Source organism: Falco peregrinus, chromosome 6, assembly GCF_023634155.1.
Source record: "Falco peregrinus isolate bFalPer1 chromosome 6, bFalPer1.pri, whole genome shotgun sequence".
NCBI lineage: Eukaryota > Metazoa > Chordata > Aves > Falconiformes > Falconidae > Falco > Falco peregrinus.
Window position 1 is genome coordinate 72857361 of NC_073726.1, and position 19971 is coordinate 72877331.

Consider the following 19971-nt stretch of genomic DNA (forward strand, 5'->3'; position numbering starts at 1 on the left):
ATATAATGTAAAGGTGAGTCTAAAGTGTTTAGGTGGCTTGCTTTTTTTTTTGGAAGACATAAAGTTACCAACAAATAATTCCTGATTTCTCAATGCCTCTGAAAATGTGTTCCTAGTGTGACTTGTAGCTTTCTTTCACTTTGACATATTGTCCTCTGCCTTGCTTCATCTATTTTTTAATAAACATACCTATATGCAAAGTAAAAGTTTATTTATACAAACTGTGGCAGGTTTCTTGTTTTACAAAACAAAATCTTTCAAGAAGAATCTGGAAGAAAGGATCTGAGTCAGCACAATGTGTGCTTGGACAGGTGAAGAAAATCAAGGATGACTTCTAAAGTCATTTTCACAATGAGTGGAGCAGGTAAATAACAGAACGCTATGGTAATGCCTAGGCATACATTATTAATGATAGTGTAATTCACTTCTTACTAAATGAGATTCTGCACTGTTCCCTTAGCCTATCTAAATACTTAACCCATTTCCTTCGTCTGTTCAGCACCTAATTTAACCTAATCTCTGGCATTACAGCATTAAGAGCCAAAGCATAAACCGTAAAATGTAAACTGTGAATGTTTATTGTTTTCCACTGTGCTAGTTCTGCATGGAAAATAATCTTCTATAGTCAGGTTTTAGGCAAAATAAAGTCACATAAAGAAGCCTGCACCTGCACTCTGCACCACAACAGTTCAGCTGGTTGTTATGTGCTTCATAGGATAAAATAGTTTCCAAGATCACCAGTTATCCATATTTCAGAAAGGAGTGTGACTATCTCTGTATATTCAGTTTGCATGTCCATTAAGTTAATTTAATCCATCTGCAGACAAGGGCTTCATTATCTCTTTTGCTGGAACCATCTTTTTTTTTTTTAATCCATCAGAACAAAATAAATCCCATTCTGGCTTCTCAGCCTTTGGAAGATTCCCCCTGTGTAGAGTTTATTTGATTAGGGCATGCCATTATCATATTAAATCCATTATGACTATTGGAAATTACTAATGGTTGCTCTAACTTTTGCAAAGGAACGAGGAGATAATGCAAAGACGTCCTAGGTGTAAGGAATATACAAGGCTAAATCTTGTCACAGAAAATCCAAACCAAAGTACAAATGTAACATGTAGTCTGGGCCCATGGGCTCTCTAACCAGAGATGCAGACGTGTGAGAGTGAACTGAGGCATAAAGGAGTTAAAGTCCCAGGTCTTTAGAAGGATTTTGACATTTCACTAATATTTAGGTGCCTAACTATCACAGAGAATCTGGGTGCAAAAGTCTCATGTAAAAGCATGAACTGAGTCTGTAATAAAGTTGAGAAATACATTACAACCTCATAATTCCTACAGTGGTGTCCTAGGCCGATATGGTCTGAAGGGTAAGCTTTTATTTTTTTTGTCAATGGCATCAAAATCAGAGAAGAGAATAAAGAAACAGAGGTAAGAATATGTTCAGCGGGTGCTCGGTAAAAGCTACGTGACAGGTAACCCAATATGCTGGTTCACTTTACAGTTGGTGGAGGTGAAGGTCACAACCTGGTTGGGGGACATTAATGTGCCTCTGGCCCCAAGCAGTGTGGTTACAGAAGGATTGTTTTTCTGTGCTCAGGAACTCTACCTTTTAAAGTTTGGACACTTCAGTTCTAGACTCCAGGCAAAACTTCTGTTTAACACAGGAGAAAACAAACAAACCAACAAACAAAAAACCTACCTCCCTTTGGCCTAGAAAACAATTTGCTATCATTTATTTATAGAATACCAGTAGCACACGTGGTCCAAATCAGGATCCAGTGGGTAAAAACAGAGAACAAGAATAATGGGCTGCGTTGCTCTGGGTACGGCACCGCTTCTGGTCAGAGAGGAAGGGAATGCACCTGGGTGACCATCGATTGCAGTGAACTGTGGAAGTAGGTCAGCTTAGCTGTAAATGAGCTAGCTCAGCTATTGGAGGAAGACCAGACATGCATGTCCTAATTACCCACCTGAAAAATTATTTTCATATAAGTTAGTTTTTGCTTCACCCCTTGTTGTTGGAGTTAGGCTGCTGCCGTACCCATGCTAGCTCACATAGAACTTTGTTGCATGGCATGCTGCAACCTGTTATCATCCATTCTGTGAGAAGGAGAAGACACAAGTCCAGCTAAGGCAGGAGGTGGCTGATCATGCCAAGCTGCCAGATAGCAAACAAGGATTTGCTGGGAAGAGCACAGTGGCCCTGGAGGCTCTTGTTTGCTGAGGGTCCCCTGAAACACTCTTGGTTTGAAAGTAAGCCCTGTAGTAATGCCATGGTCAGTCTGGGGCAGGAATTAACTTCACTGAGCCTGCAGGAGAGAGACAATGTTCATGAAAAGAAGACATCCTGCCCCCACAGCTTTCATTGCTTTATGAGCTTATAAGGGCCTTAGGTTTTGCTTGTTTTGAAGAAAAACACAGATTTAATATGGGCTGTAGCTTTCCGTGAATCTGGTGATTTCTCTCTCAGACTTTACACAAGCAAATCATCTGTCTCTTAGTTAGGATCAATATAAAAGAAAATGAATGCCCAGTAGAAGCAGGTTATGAATTTTGATCAAGATAGCATCTTTCTCTTACACTGCTTTAATTTATAAATGTTATAGGTAATTACTCTTACTAAAGTAAAATAAAAATTAAAATTTATGAATTTGTGCTGTGCTCCTAGCAATGAAGAGATTAAAAATCAGTGCTAAATTTACTTTGACATGAATACTGATTCAGTACTCCCAGTGGGGTGAATTTTGAATTATACTGAATATTGTCAGCATTTCATTATACCAAGCTTACTACAAGGGAGTGAGAGAAGATATCAGGAATGATTTCAGAGACAGCCTTTTAAAAAAGGAAGGAAGAAAATCTGTCAAAAACATTTTTATGTCAATCTTGGGTTGGTTTTTTTTTTTTGAGTTTATATCTCCTGAAAATATTAATAATTGCCTGTTTGCTGAAGTTAGAAAACCCTGAAGTCTTTGCTATTGGTTAGAGCAGTGCACAACTCAGGTCCAGTTCTGACACGTCTGATTAGGACTCCATGCATTCCTATGGGCTTCTGTCCATTTAGCATAGTAGAGAAACTGGCTCTGTGCCCTTCTAAGGGAAGATTCAAGCTTTCCAAAAAGGCTCTCATACAGTGTCACAGCACTCTCTAAACTAGCCAGCTGCAACAAGGTCTTTTACCATCTCATACCAACATACTCTTCATGCCAGTCCCTCTGCTGCCTTCTCCTAGTCTCTCCTCATCCAGCACAGGCTTCTTTCTCAGCTGCTCTCTCTTCATTGCCTGCCCAACCTCTTAACAGAACAACCACAGCTGCACCTTGTCTACATCAACCATCCCACCACCTCTGAAGCCAGCCCAGAGTTACATATTATCAATGATAATTAACCCAGCTTCATTCCTCTACAATACAGTATGTCTCTCCATAAAGAATCGCAGTCCTCATGAATAGTCCCTGAAGAGAGAAGGTTTTTTTCACTCGCGTTATGTAGTGTTTCAATCTGCTGCAGTTGTTCATCCTCAATGTAAAGCTGTTGCCACAAGTTGCATTCCCTACTTCAGTTACATTTAGGCTGTTTTGCTGGCCATAAGCACCTCTTGCTGGCTTGTGGGATGAAACCAGTGAGGTAGTTAATGTATTTACAGCTGACTATCTAAAGCTGGGTACACTGGAGGCTCACAAACCCAAGCTGTACCTAAAGCAGGCAGATGGTTGGCTTGGAGCATTCAGCCCTGGCCCTGGAAAACCAAACAGGTTCCAGTACCCTTTGGTGCCAGATGTTAAAACTGGCTGTCACCAAGAAGAAAGGTCTAAGAAAAATATGAGGGTGCAGAATACAGAATAATACTTAATTTCCTAAAGGTAGTGCTCTGACCCTTAGTTAATCAGTGTTTTCACAATGCTTTGCCATCCACGTGTGAAATGCAATGTATTATTAAACTGATTTTGTCAGTCTTCTGTGCAGTATCTTCCTCACTGTTTATAGTTCTCATACATTGTGCAAAGCATAATGCAGCACTTCTCTTAAAATGCTGCTAATGAAAACATTGCACGCATGATAGAATATAAGCTGGTAGCTCTCCAACATGATAGAAAAGACCATATAGATAAAGAAAAGAACTGCATACTTGGCTACTCTGAAGATCATTCCACCTTTGGTAGAAATTTGAACACTGATTGCCTTAATTTTGTCATTGAAAAAGAAGAAAGGACCCACAGTTGTCTAGTGTTTATAGTTTGAGAGATTACAAACTGGCAGAGTGTTTGAGGTTTTCTGCGGTAGGGATTGGTGGCTGACTTCCACTGCAGAGTGCTGGGACACACGGGAACAAGTCATATAGCAAAATGCTACAAGCACACCAGGGTCCTCGTTTGGTATTTGACAGCTTTTGCATTGACACCAGCGAGCAAAGAATCAGCCCCTGGGAGAGAAATCTTGCTTCAGCTGAAGTTAGTGGAGCTTTTTCGTGTATCTGCAACAGACCAGCATTTGGTGTTTGCCTATAATGGAGTGCAAGTAGAGCATGACAGTTCCTAAAAATGCAGGGCCTGAGCTCAAGTCCATCTGCCCAAGCTGGATAGACTGGAAGTAATTATTGTATGTGTATTTCATTATCATTTGAAGCTAAAATCACCTGGACTTCAAAGAGACTATGATTTAGCACTGAATGTGGGAAAACCTGAAATGTAACAGCTGAGTGTAGCTAACAGTAACTGTCTTCTATTATGAAATATAAGCAATATAAGTTTCTTCTGTTTATCAGATTCCCTGCACTCTGTTATTTTTTCTTTTCCTTCCTTTTTAATTTTTTTCCCCATTAGTACTCAACTTACTATACAGAAAAAGCAAATATTTTAGTAAAAGTCATGCCCATAGTGTCTGTTTCAGACTTCATTTTACACAGTAAATTAGAAACGCATTTTCCCCTCCCATGTTTTTCATTATTTTCAGCTTGGTTAGAAACTGATTTGCATTTCTTTTTTTTTTTTTAAATGAAAATATCCACTCCCACAGAGAAATTCCTTGACTGGATATAATAAGCAGTCATAACGTAAAACTTAAGTAATGCAGAAAAAGGCACTGGTAGTATTGGTAGGAGAGGAAAGCCATGGTGTTCAGCTGAATTTTGATGATGTAATTTAAACTCTGAAATCTGCTGCTCTTGCTAAACTGCTCAGGATGACCCACTGTAATTCACAAAATTAGCAGAGCCCCACCAGTGAACCTTATGTCAAAACACAACTCCCCTTGTGTTACACTGTGTTTAATGGTCTAGGATTCCACCTTTGCTGTTGCAGCTTAAAGGAAAAAGGACCCACAACTTAAAAACAAGATGAAATATCTTTAAATGATGGTGGGAAGAATCGATTTTTGTGGACTTTTTGTTACCCTGGAACACACTCAGCTTTGTCTGGTTCATGGAGGTTTTATCCCCTATCCCTCCTTGTCCTTATTTGCATACAATGAGAAAGGAAATAAGGTACAGTCTGGCTAAGTGATTTGTCAAAGTTCATAAAGGAGAATAACAAATGAAGACCTGCACCTCAGTCTTCTAAGTCCCAGCTTAGTGATTTCTTCATAAGATTGCAATTCTTCAAGAGCCTGTTTCAGGCCCTTCCCTAATTAGGATGTGATTAAAAATGTATTTTTGTAGTCTCTAAAGGGAAGAAATTGGAGATGGCTTCATATTCTAAAATTCCAGTCCTAACATCAGAAACTCAGAAGTGTTGATATCCAGGCTGCCTGGAAAATGTCTATTATGGCAGTTGTATGTACACACTGTGTTATTTTTAATTAATTTGAATTTTCTTTCCTTGGGATAAATGGTAATTGCACTAGCTCTCTGGCTGTCAATAGAACACGACAACACTGTAATTCTATGTGCCTAGTAGTTATTTTAGCCTCTGTTTACTCCATAGATTACACATTTGGTTTCCTCAGAAAAATACAGCCAATGTGGCTTATTCATTATAACTTCCCCTCTCCTGCCTCCTCTACTCAACAGCAGAGTAAAGGCCGAGGAAAGGGAGTTTGATCTCTTGCTCTCACAACCCTGGCTGTAAGAGCTCTGGTGCACCTGTGGGAAAGAGAGAGCAAGAGCACGACAGAGTGCACAGGTGTCTACTGAGGCTGAAAGGAAGACATGGGAATCCTGCCTGCTATTGAGGATGAACAGTCCTGATGCTCTCTAAAAAGCCCTTTCTTGCTCGTGCATAACCCTCATGTGATGGCAGTTCTTTCATTCTCATTGTCCTTTCTCATTCCTTCTGCTTCTTAAACGATGTGTTACTACTTAAAGAATTGATTATGATTATATTGTTTTGTCTCATGTCATTATCTCACCCTGCACTGGGTTTAAGGCTGGTGTGTCAGTGGCAGATCCCAACGTGCATGCAGGGGAGAAGGACTTTTCTGTCTGAGGTCTCAAGGTCAGCTACATCTTTAACAGGGAGACAGGCAGAACAGAGCCCAGCTCATCAGAGATCACTATTTTGTCATAAGGTTAGCAGGACAGTTCTTATTTTCCCAAGTGCAGTAAGTGTATAGTACTAGTTGTAATACAGCTTTGTTCTAATTAAATGAAGCCCTGTTTGCATAAGTAAAACCAGGCTAGTTTACACAGGCAATGTCTGGACTCTCTTTGATGATGAACACAGGGGGAGGTCCCCTAGTCTCCGACCAAGTGGTGCAAAATGGTTCATGTGCACCCTGTTCAGACTTAACACTGCAAAATAAGAAGGTCAGATAGATAGCAAGAAGAGGTTGTTGTCTTCACCATTGCCCGGTATACTGTGGTAAAAGCCATCTGTATTTTGCCGGCTGTCCCCGTGGAGCAGGTGAGCCACATTACCTACCCAAATTCAAGGACACACCTTTTTGGCAGTGAAGACAGCTGGCTCAATGCCTCCAGCAGAAAGAAGGAACAGGATATGCTTAGTCATTTCTTCCTCATTATGAGACTGATCTTTCTTGCTTGAACACTGAAAAATGTTTTTTTAAGTGGGAACAGACTCAAACACCGTAAATGCATCTTGATAGAAAAAATCTGTGAAAGCAATGGGTTGCATGAAAACTAGCGTGGCACAGGAAAAATACAGATTAAGGAAGGGAGAATTTATATATGATAGATATAGATGTCATTTCTGTAACAGTTGTTTTGGAACTGGTCTGGAAACTTGTTCTTTCTTTTTTTTTTCTTTTTTCTTCTAGGATCTGAAAAAAAAAAAAATCCAGTGTTTTCAGACAGACAGAATTGCAACAATACTGACTAGTGTCATCAATGATTTCCAGAAAAAGCCCCCCAATTATTTGTTACTCAAGCATAAATTTCCCACTGAAATTCAGATCGATGGCAATTAGAAAACAAAAAATCTCACTGTCAATGCATAAACAGGAAAGAAAATGAGTACTGCATGTCAGACTTTTTTCTTCTATCATGTTCCTTATCCGTGTTTCCTAATTTCATCCCTAATTTAAATATGCAATAAGTTGTTTGGGTTTTTTCTATCTATTATTTCAAGTGTACTGCGATTATTTTACAGTTGTACTTCTGCTGAGCTGTTATCTAAAATATCAAACTATCTGGCCTTTTTTAGGTCCTCAGTCAACTGATTATAAGCCTGGAGTACAATTAGTCATATCCTATGAGAGCACCCGCCTGACAATAATGTTGAAACACATGAGGAACATTGTGAGTATTTTTATCATAATCTATAACTCATAAGTCTTTGCATTTGCAGAGCATGGTGAAAACATTAATCCTCAACCACCCTTTCTGGGATAACTAATTTTAACTCAAAATAGCAACGATGCTGTTCTGTCATCGTTTAACACTTGCTTTCTTCCTTTAAGCTTGCTCAATACGGTTACAGGTACAGGATGGATACAGAAACTGGGTTTCCTTGATGGCTCATAATAGCCTTTTCCAAATCATATAGAAAACCAGTTTTGATGACTGTTTTGGCCCTTTCAGCTGATGCATTTTGATACCATTCAGACATAAGGCGTCATGCAGCGGTGTGACTTTTTGAAGGATGACAGCCTGGCATTATTGATTGATTATCCATACATTTCTTTCAAGTATGGCATGACTGCTTGATGAACAGGGAAGAGCTCGACAGAGGGAGGAGTGGTGTATTTTAAGAAGCAATGTCATTTTGTGGGGTGATGCTCAGCTTTGTAACACGCTCTCTGTCATGAAGCTAAGTGGTAAATGTGCATTCCTGGAGCCAGGCTATGAGAGGGGGAAGCTGGCAGCGTTCCTGCAGCACAAGACAGGTGAAATTGGCTGATGAGGATATCTTGAGAGATCTAGCTGGTGCTGTGTGTGATCTCTCATCTGAAGCAGCATGTCTGCTGTTTCATAACGAGTTCAGCCTCCTAGATGTGCTCTTGAATTCCCAATTGCTGAAGTCTCAAGTAATGGCTGTAGCAAAGAGACCCTTCACATCTTTGTTTAGCTAGCAGATTAAAGCATTTTTTAACTGTTGTGGGATCTCATTGCATACACTGATGCCAACTCCGTCCCAAAGTGGATTACAATTGCTTTCCTTAAATAGGGCCAAGCTGAGGAGCTTATGTGAGCACCAGCCAGTAATAAAACAAGGCTGGATGTGTAACTAGTTGTATGAGACACATGAGGCTTCAGTAGCTCCAACTGTTTTCTGTTGGCCACTCTGGCTTCTGATTTGCAATTCAAGCATGTTCATTTCGGTCTATAACATCCACTAGGTCTTTGTCCTGAGAGACTTGTCTTTTGTTTCCTGTGTGCCACCTTGACAGGTGAGATCAGGCTCTGCTGATGGGTCTGATTTATATGAACTTTACCTTCAAGGTATAGCATAAGACCTTCTTTATTTTTTCTATGGTACTTTAAAGCTAAGTGACTTTGATAAACTTCTGGCAAAGTTCTAGTTGGTGGGAGAAGTATATTTAAGTGATTGCCATATATAATGCTGATAATGTCACTGTGCGCTCAGGCAGGTGATGTGGAGATGCACACAAACAGAACTAGAGATGTTGGAAATAGTCTTTCTCCCCATTTCCATAATTTCAAGTGTATAGGCTCCTAACTGTGTTCTCTAATTTAGAAAGTTCCAGCCATTTAATTAAATGAAAATAAATTACAGCATATATAGTTGTGCATAGCAAACATAAAATCCAGAGTTCAGTTCACGTCATTATGGAAAGGTACAATACAACTTTAAGTTATTGTCTAGCTTTTGAAAGTAGACAACTTAAATCCATTTTAGTGAGTTTGCAGAGAAGTGGTGGGAGTCCAATTCAGTAAGACCAGCAATGATTCATGACTTGAAAATAAGGTCATTGTTTTAGCAGCCTAACTTAGGGAATCGTGGTTTTAAATCCTGGGCTTCCAATTCCTTCCTTCCTTCCATCTGGCCATCCATCCATCACCATCTGATATTAAATATGAAATAACAGTGCTTTGGGGTACCGTGATACTGGACTGCCTTCAGACTAGTAACCTATAACAGAAAGTTTCATTATGCCATTAGTAATCTTCTCAGCTTTCCAGTCATAGACCAATATCTCTGACATGTTTTCTCTTCTTTTACTTTCCTTTTTTTTTTTTTTGGTTGAGCTGAACGGGGATTTTAAAAGTAAGCCAAGATCATATCTTATTCAAGACATGTTAAAGCTATTTCAGGTATATTCCGTCTTTCGCAGAGTGTCACTAATTATATTTTAGTGGTTCATCTGTGCAGAGATTACTTTCCTATCTTGTTTTATCTTAGTTTATTTCATAATTTATAGTAAATAATTTTTGTGCTCCTCTTTCCCATTTAATTTATGTCTTTATAGAGATTTTATGATGTGTTCAGATGTGAAAATAATAGTAGTAGGCTAAATTAATCCCAAATGTAGCTTCACAGAACTGACAGGAATTTTGATAGAGACTTTTGATCCATGTAAATAAATTTTATGTAGTATTTGTGTGGGTTTACTTCTAGGAGTTTTAATAGATCTAGATCCTGCTGTGCAAATCCTACATTAATATACAACGCAAAAGACAATCCCTAAGAAGCTGGTGTTGTTTATATCCATTGTCAATTGTCAGATAGGTTCTTTAGAGGAAGCCAAAACAGTGCAATGCTGTAGCTTTGCAGGATTTTTTCATGAAGTTAACCCTGCTCATGTGGGATGTCATAAACAAAAAATGCTACAGCAGTTGAGAGAACATTGGTCTAGTGCAGACCTGCCAGTGCAGGTACATTGGTCTGGTGCAGGACTCCACAGTGCAGATACTTCTGATCTAATGCATCCACACATGCCAGATTTGCTGCAGACCTCAGTCATCCCTACATGTGTTTCAGAATGTCCTCTCCCTTACCACTGCAACATTTTCGCCATGTGTTACAAAAGCCAGCCCTGCTTTAAGAAAACTCTGTCAAAAATTCTTCAAAGACCAGCAATGGAGAAGAGCAGCCTTATAGCTTTTGTGACTGGAAATGACCATTAATCTGATCTAACCTTGTGTAAAGCACAAGCTATATTTTCTCACTGTGAACATACTTGCATTGAGACAAGCAATGCAGCTGAAGAAACTTTGATCAGAGAGAGACTTAAGGCTGGTTGCAAATGCTTGTCTATGGTTTAAGACTGTGGGTACACAATGAAGTTATAAGATACTAACTTTCAGTCTCAATATTTTCCTCAGCAATTCAGTCTTCCTTGAATTCTGAGATTCTGTAAGTCACGACTCCCATCACACGCACTGCTTCTACATATAATCTGAATGGTCTCACCACAACTGCTGAGGAAAAAAACTTTAAATCAAATTTTCAAACATAGAAAAGTCATGTTGCTAATAAAATGCAATTTTCCAAACATGTATGTTACATAATTTAAAGTCAGCCTTTTGGGGCATTACTTGCTCCACTCAAATGCACGGTGCAACACTGAACACTTTATGCATAGGCAGTACAGGCAATATTGCCTTAATAAAGTGAAGCTGGGCTAGAAGGAAAGCTTTGTGCGGGGATGAAAACCAGAGAGGTTATATGGACAGACCAGGAGAGTTTTCCTCAGGGGTCATGGAGGATGTGGCAGCTGGAGGGGATGAGACAGGGCAGGCTTCTACAAACACAGCAGCACTGTACCTGGCAAAGTGCACTAACAGCTTAGGAGGAAGGTACAGGAACCCCAGGGGAGGTTTGTTTTGGCATGTGACAGGGCTTGTTAGGTAAGAACAAAACCAGTCCAGCTGTGGCAGTACAATGCCCAGAAAAACAGCAGCAGGCAGGAATAGGAGCACAGGGGAGTGCTAGGAAGAAAGCCTGAGGGTCTACCTTAAAAACATAGGGTTCTAGATCTGTGTAGAATCTGTGGAGGTGGATTTATGAAAATTGAAAGACATGTAGGTTTTGAACATGAAATGCTCAAGTCCAATTCATCTGTATTAGCCAACACAGAGAATGGAGCGTATCAAGACCATACCAGATGTTACCCAGAGCAGGCTATGGGCTAGCCTAGCACTGCACAGCCAGAAACAGCCAGGCTACCTGCAGCTGAAGTGCTGGGCTTGCTCCTCTGTGCAAAAAGACACCAGAGGCAAAAGAAATAGCCATTTCTGAAGTTCAGAAAAGGTTGGCTAATATCTTCCTTTTCCTTCTTCACAGAGAACCAGAAGGGAACAGTGGTTCAGAGTTGGCTCAGAAGGAAGTCTGCTTTCTCTGGTGACTTCATTGCCATGACTTCAGGCATGCCCTGTTTTTCTAGATAAGCAGCTAAACTTTCAGTCTTTACTGCTAAACATTTTTGCCCATTACTTCTTGTGGACGAATAACTCCTCAGGGGCAGTGGGGAGGAGAAACAAAGCCAATTTATCCTGAACCTCATGCCAATAAATGGAAAATATTACTAGAATTATGAAAGCATGTGTGGGTGATGTATTCAGAACCAGTTTTACAGGGGGAAAATTTGCTGGAAGAAAAATAAACTCCTTCAGTACTTTCCAAAACTATTTCCAGCTTTCCTTTTCTTAAAGCTCTGAAGCTGTCATGTACCAGTCTTGGTGATTAATGATTCTGGGATAGCTGATATGTGGGTGACGAATTAGCAATCAGCTTTAGGCTTACACAGACATCCAGCCTCTTTCCATTTCATGTCCTACACCATCCAAGTACAAATTACTTCCAAAGATGTTTTTGAGACATGATGGCTTAAATGCATCATGAAGAAAGGTGAGAGGCAAGCTTTCCCTAGGCCATGAGGATGAAAACTAGATCTAAGCCTGCAGGTGCAGGGCTGTAGGGAAGTTCCCATGTACAGTGGAGGTAGATGCTCCACTGCCTTTGCTGGGTTTTGTCTCTAGCTTGAAGTGCGTAAGACGTGCAGATTTTTGTTCAGTCTTAGTGGGTTCCCATCATTTCTCCTGTGGGCCCACTAACTTTTACACTTCATTAATATCATTATATAGATATTTATGGAAAATATATTAACTGCCAGTGACCCAGTGCCTGCCAATTAAATAAAAAGCCACGTTAACCTTTCAGAATATTATAAATATATCCTGCTGTCTTACACTGTGGCCATTGCATCAGCCAACAGGGATGGAGAAGAAGTTGTATAGGTAGGCCAAGCCTGGTCAGTCATCCAGGGATGAAAAACAAGTGGGAAAAAAATCTCTCTGAGCTGAACAAAAGTTATTCAGAAAATATTGGTGACAGAATGAAATCAACAGCTTGGCTGATGGAGGGAGGTAGCACATTCAGACGGAGTTCTCCCTAGACTGGCAGAAACACAGGATTAAAGGCCATGGAAAGAAAGATCTTGTACTAACTCTAGCTTATAAAGGCTTTGGATTTAACTTTATATTTATAGAAAATGCCTTTATTTTAAGACTTAATGGAAATTAGCTTGGATAGACTCTTCTCTTTTGAACTGAAAATTAGCTGAACACCTATAAACAAAGGGCACTACTATTCAGCAGTAGTTTAAATTGGGAAGAGATGAGGCCTATTCTTGTGGCACAGGGATTGCTGTTGGATTCCAACGTATTTGTTATGAAAGGTGTTTGACAAATATGTTGTACATAAAGTTGTGTTATTTATGTCTTGTTAAACCCTTTAATCTGTCACAGTCACAGTACTGTCAAAGTTCTAAATTCTAACTGCATTTTTAAAGAAGTAATTCCCTACATAACTGGTATGTGTTGAATAAAAAAGGAAAAGAAACAAACAAACAAACAACAATGAACAGAGAGTTTTGTTTAACAATATGAGTGATCTGGGAGATGAAGGTGAACATAAATTAAATTTGTCACTGCTGCAAATGAAGAAAACATTAAAAATAGTAGTGGAGACAGAGCAAGATCAAGACAATAGAAGTAATTTCCAGAACCCTACAACCAGCTTGGACAAATGAAAAGTATTTCCTCAGAGAGGTATAGCTCTATATCCCACAGTAATGCAAATATAAAACAAGCAAATGGTGAGACACGAGGTTGCTATGAGAGATGCCAATGAGAAAGTCCAGATCCTGGTGTCATGGTGCAGAAAGAAAGTAGTTCATCTTTGTAAGGCTTTGATAGTAGACTCTTTCTCTCAGGACATTTTTTTTAAAGTAGAATACAAGTTCAAAGAACAGTTCTCAGTACAGTTACTTGGGAGTGATTGATTCCTTAGGATTGATTTATTGTTACTAAAACCTAACTTAGTTAAGAACAGACAAGGACACAGGTCAATTGTGCAAATATTTAAGGGAGAAGACAGCAAGGTTCAGGAGAAATTATTTAGGAAATGGAGCAAGAGTGTAAGTAGGAGTAATGAGAGGTAATTAAGGAGCAGAAATTGCATACATCGTATAACGAAACACTTGTTTGCAAAGGGAGATGGCAAGCTGTAGGATAATTAAAAAAAAGTGGAGGGAGCTCTTTACAGTTTGAGAAATTAAAAATAGTCTGGATCAGGCATATATTTTTTAACTAATTAAGAAATTAGTTAAATATAAGAAAAGTAAAATATAAGAAAAATAGTGCAGGGTTGAAGACAGATAACAAGGTCACTATTTTTTATGCATTTTTATATTCATATATTATCTGTGCCTAGAAAAGAAGAGAAAAGAATATGTATGCGACAACAACATAGAAACAGAACAACAGCATTTTCTTGTGTTTCTTTTCTCAAAGGCTAATTCACTTTCATGCCCTCTAAAGCAGCAATGGTGTTAATCCTGAGTGATTTCAAAAGAAAACAGAAATGGGGATTTGTCTTAAGTATTTGTTCTCCCCGAGTTTTATTCAAGAGAGAAGAAAACTGGGATCTATGTTTCTAAGGGTCCAAACTAGATCAGTCTTAGCCAGTGTCATAGACTCTGCAACTAAATATTTATCTGAAAACTAAATGTTCCAAACACAACAATAATACAGGGTTGAAAAGCAAAGGAATTTAGCTTCTTTACAGGCTTGGTGGTAATCCTGGAATAAAAACTTCAGAGGCTTGTTCATGAAATCAGTTCTACGCCCTACACCAACATTACTTATCCGTAGAATAATACAATTTTAAAGCATAGCTGAATCTTGATTTCTTTCATCTATGCAAAAAAGTGGAGTTTAAATGACTTAAAGTTAGTAATACAGCATGTGGTTCAGAAATCTAGAATGTATTATCACCTCCTTCTCTTTCAGGAAAAAACTTCTATATGGATTCTTGTTCAATTCTCATACTGGGAGTTGTACATTTAATACATTTGCACTCCTGGTTATACAGTTGCCGCCTTCTATATTATTTTTGCAGCCTTGGTAACCCTTTTACACCGACTTGGTGCTATGTGGAGCACCCAGTAATCTAGTACTGAGCATTGGGGAAGTATTAGAAGGGTGTGAATGCTCACGAGCTAGACTTAAGCTTTGAAACAGCCATGATCAGGCATGAGCTGGGTAGGGACACAAGCCATTCTAAGATTTTTATTTTTTTCCTTTGTTGTTAATTCAGAAACAGTAGTAAATGCACACAAAGCTGTCATTACTTGCTGGAGCTAAATTTTAGCCATCCTTGACCACTACCACTAATGGTCAATAAAAAGTAAAATCCTGTTTTATTTGACATAGTCACATGGTTGTACAGACTCCTCCCCATTTCATTTGGGATTGTATCTATGCTAATATACAACTCTTTGTATATTATTAAAAAGAACAAATTATTCTTTTTAAACAGGTATCATATCTACATCTGAGTTCCTTTCTTCACCTTTCTGAGAGTATTCCGTTTCGGTTTGAGAGCTCTATAGGAATAAAGGTTTGGAACAGAAACCTTTATGATCTTCTGGGTGTCACAGGGCAGCTTTCATTTTATTTACTTCATTGAAGCAGAGTTAGATGGGCTTTCCTCTCAAATGACTGAAGCAGACTAGAAGCATTTTACATAGTTCTTAGGAAGCCCTGAATATTTGGGGATTCAGCCTGTTTCCCAGAATTGTCTTTCTCCTTACAAGAAAAAAAAAACCTGGGTTTGTTAAATATTTGACAAATAATATTTGATCATTTCCAAAATTCCACTGTCTGTGTTCCTTGGCCTAAGTGGAGTGGGATTCAGTTTGAAACTAAGATTCATACACATATGGTAGAATGCAAATCAATTGCCTGATCATGGCTGTTTCAAATACCGTGAAGTACCTTACTTGACCTCCAATGACCACTCCAGAATGGTACCAGTTTCCCATAAAGCCTATGACATATCCAACATTACAGAGATCTGGTTTAACTTTACTGGGAATTTATATACCCACTTCACACACGCACCAGGATGGGTCAACACCTTGACATTTTGCCCAGAACTGGTGTGTTCATTGCAGGGTATTAGCTGTTTCCTTCTTTCTCAGCGACTGAGGGTTAGCTTTTCCCATTTGACAGCCAGAAGACCTTGGAGAGTGTTGGCTGGTTCTCACTTTAGAGATTTTGTGACTCAGGACAGCTCTAGACCCTATTTTTGCCCTCATAGTTCTCCTCATTTGGAATGCAGCATACTATCTTCTATTAACAGTAGACTGCACAAGTCCTTGCTACTCCACTACAAAGCTGAACCAGTAAACCTGCATGGGTATTTTTGCCAAAAAAACTTATTTCACTTGGGAGAGAAGGAGTTTGAATACACTGCAGTGACAAAAGCACTGTTTCCCCTTGAATTAACAGCACCCACGCTAGGCGCTCTTTGCCGTTTGGTACACTGACAAGCTGCGTGCAGAACAGGCAGGTCGATGAGGATATTGAAGGTATTATGCACGAAGTGCATAAGCTGTATTTGGAGATTCAAAACAACAACTTGGGTAGAGCACCTTTGCATTTTTGTCATAGTAAATGACAAAGCTATCTGGAGGCTTGCTCCACTGACACTATCAGATTTCTGAAAAGTAGAAAATGCCTGGGCAAAAAATGCTTTTTGAAAATTCCCTGAACAAAATCTGTGTTGTTCTGAAACAATATATCTTTATTTCCTTGCATGAAATTCAGATAAATGTAGTTTCTTCTTTTGCTGCTTTGCCATTGACCTTTGTGACAGTGACCTCTGTCACAGTGTGTCTTCTCTGTTTATCTACATATCCGGATGCGTGCATAAGATAGGAAAGAAGTTAGGAAAAGAAATGTAATTGCTCACATAGAAGAGAGGGGGAAAATTGGGATCAGAAAATGCAACTAAATAAACTTGTCTTGCAGAGAAGCAGTTAAATGTTTTCAAATTTTAGGTGAAAAAAAAGCAGTCATTTGGGAAAAAATACTTTATTTGTGCAATCACTTTTGTCCGGTTGCTTTTCTGATTTTGGGATTCAGAAAATATGCTTGCCAATAGCAGACAGTGCAGGGTGCACCACAGTGATATAATGCATTATCTTCTTTTGTAATTATGTATTAATTACTGCAAATGTGATTTTATTTTTCTTTTGCTTTGAAGTAACTTGAAAATATTTTGTGACAGCAAAACAGCTTAGTAGCAGAGCAGAATAGAGGTGTTCAGTGCTTTGGGATACGTAGGGCTCAAAGGAAAAACAAAGAAGGGTCTTCAGTCCCATGCTGGGATTTATGAAGTAACAACAAAACTGCCCATTCACACAGCATTCCCAATTGTTCTGGAGTTTTATATATCTTATTAATCTGTTTTTGAAGGAACTCCTTTCTTTGTAATATAATTGTCTTAGTGCTGATTAGTTTCTCCGCTCTTTAAATTTAGAATTAGCCCAGAGGTTGTTATCTGTTCCTAAGGCAGAGGCTGTATTTGTTAATTAAGCTGCAGCTTACAAAGAAAGGGTTTAGCTTTTCTCTGCTAAATTACACAGGGACTCAGAGAAGTAAAAGACAATATAGCAGCAGTGACGGCTTCTCCACATTTCTTACTAGTTATAATTTAGTCAAGAAGCAGCTAGTAATTTCCACAGGCTACTGGGGTGCAAGGCTGATTTCTTCTTTGGATTTTTTTTCTAATCCTCCTTTATTGGATAATAATCAAATCTGCCTCATGTCTACACTTAATATATAAACATTTTGCTTTCTAGCTGTGAAGGCTTTTTCCAACATTTGCTATAGTGGTATGATTTTTAAAGATATAAGGATATCTCAATATTAAACATTAAGGAGTATTTCATAGTCCTTTCTTCACTGTGTAGAAGATAAATTCTGACAGTAGTGCATGTAAGAGAAATACACAAGATGAAGGTAAAGGATAAGAAAATTAAAAGTTAGAGCAACTGAAGAAAGTGATTTATTTATTTATCTATCTATCTATCTATCTATCACCTATCTTAATTTGGGGGCAGCAGCTGAAATTGGAGCCTTCCAAAAGGCTGGATTTCTTTTTTGCACTGAAGAAGGGGAAGAAAGCACCAGTTTTGAAAATATCCAGGAAATTAATTTTTGGGGAAAGAAAGGAAGTTATTAATGGAGGAGGAAAGGTGGTATGAGTAATACGAGTTACCTTTGATCATTTATTTCTTTTGGTCAAGATGGTTGAAAATGAAAAATGAGAAAAAGAGAATAGCATCTGGAACTATCAAATGTTCAAGAGCCATCAATCTGTTTCACTCTAGGACAAAAAGTGAAAAATATCTTCATATCTAACACTAACAGAAACTGATGAAATAATTTAATTTGAGCCAATAGTTACCTAAAGAGAAAATTTCATGTGGCTTAATGAAGAGGTGAGTTTTAAAAAGCTTTACAATAAATGATCCCTAAAATGCATTTTTAATAATCATAAAACTTTCCTTAGACTTCCTGAGTAAATCTCGATACTCATATTGGTTGCTGAATTGCATATTTTAATGTATGGCAAATTCTGAAGTAGTTAGGCCTTTCATAATGCTAACAAAGAATCCATCCTTAAGGAGAGTTGTGGATAGTTAGTAATGATCAAGGGAGAAAAGTCATTATGATAATGTAATTCTTGTGGAAAAATTAATTTAATTTCTTCCATTGTTTCCCAGCTACAGCTAGCATATTTAAAATTAAATTACACAGGACATAACCTATCTGCCTGCGTTTCTGTAAGTAAATACCAATAGTTTTCTAGGTTTGGAAAATAAAATTGGAGTGAAAAATTGCACACAGCCATAACAGATACATGCCTGTATTAGTTTTTCAGTATTGAATTACAGATGTGGAAAGAAGTAAATCCAGAGTAGTATTTCCTTTCCCTCACTCCCCTCATTTTTAAATATTTTCATCACCTTCTGCCTGACTTTAGAAGACAATAATATTTCAATAAACTGCTTTTAAAAAAAAATATATGCAGGCCATTGTAACTGAATTCCTTAAAAACATCAGTCATTATCAAGGTCAAGTAGACAGGTCATTCTGTAAGAAAATTGTCCAGTCGGGGCTTGTTTGTATTTGAAGAAAGCACAGGGAGTGTCAGCTTCTAAATGCAACTCAATTTTTTGTATTGGCAGACCAAAATCACTGGCATTTTTTTGTCCATAGGTATTACAAGATCTATTGCATTTCTGTTGGGAACTTAGTTTTTTACCTTCTCACCTTTACAGATTCTTATAGTCTGAATTTATTCATAAGAGTACACAATTGAAGATTTCAGACAGTAATTTAAATTGGGAGTAACTTCCTTTAAAGGAAGTTAACTTCCTTTATTTTGGGTTAATGAAATGACTACAGAATTAAACATTAATTGTGGTGGATTGAAGCTGGGCTAATTAGCATTGATAATATACATCTGTGGGCTCGCTTCAGGGGCAGTGGGTTGGCTGATGTAGACAAGGTGCAGGTGTGGCTGGTTCTGTGAAGAGGTCGGACAGCCAAGGAAGAGGAAGAAGCAGAAAGAGAGAGAGCACATGCCCTGGATGAGGCGAGACTAGGAGAAGGCAGCAGAGGGACTGGCATGAAGAGTATGCTGGTATGAGATGGTAAAAGACCTTGTTGCAGCCGGCTGGTTTGGAGAGTGCTGCGACAATTAATAGAATTCAATCTAAAACTTTGGGGTTTTTTCTGTTTGCTTGATCACAAGTACATCCAAGCTATAAAGGTATTGCAGAGTTGTTAAAATGCAAAATGACATGCCCAGGGTACCATTTGATTTTCCTTCTGGCCTGCCTGAATTATGGACAGAAATCAATGATTTTTGAGCCATTAGTAATAAAAAAAGGGTTTTTTACAGGATTTCAGAATTTCTCATAAGCCTGCTAGAAATTTTACTCAATTTTTATAATGGACCCACCAGAACAGATGTTCTTTGGTGCAAAGGAGACTGGCATTTAGGTCAGTTATTCTTCATGTTTACCTGTTTACAAATGTGCCCATACAGTCAGAGTTAGAAGCGAATTGATAAACAAGGGGTTTTGCTCACTAAATCTGACAATTTAATAGGACAGAAGACATAATTTTTAGAAAGAAAAAAAAATCTGATGTTTACTCCATTCTCCTTTATTCAACCAAATGCTGAACTTGCATACAAAAGCTTGAGAAAGGACTAGTTTGCCAGAAAGCTTTGGATTTTTGCCTGCCCT

General features: G+C 38.5%; 1 protein-coding gene across 1 annotated transcript in view; it reads left to right on the plus strand.

The window, feature by feature from the left end:
- Positions 1 to 19971, plus strand: part of PIK3C2G (phosphatidylinositol-4-phosphate 3-kinase catalytic subunit type 2 gamma) — a 208105-nt gene that overhangs the window by 177941 nt on the left and 10193 nt on the right. The window contains 1 exon segment of the mRNA XM_055809289.1: positions 7602 to 7696. Coding sequence (XP_055665264.1) covers positions 7602 to 7696 — 95 coding nt within the window.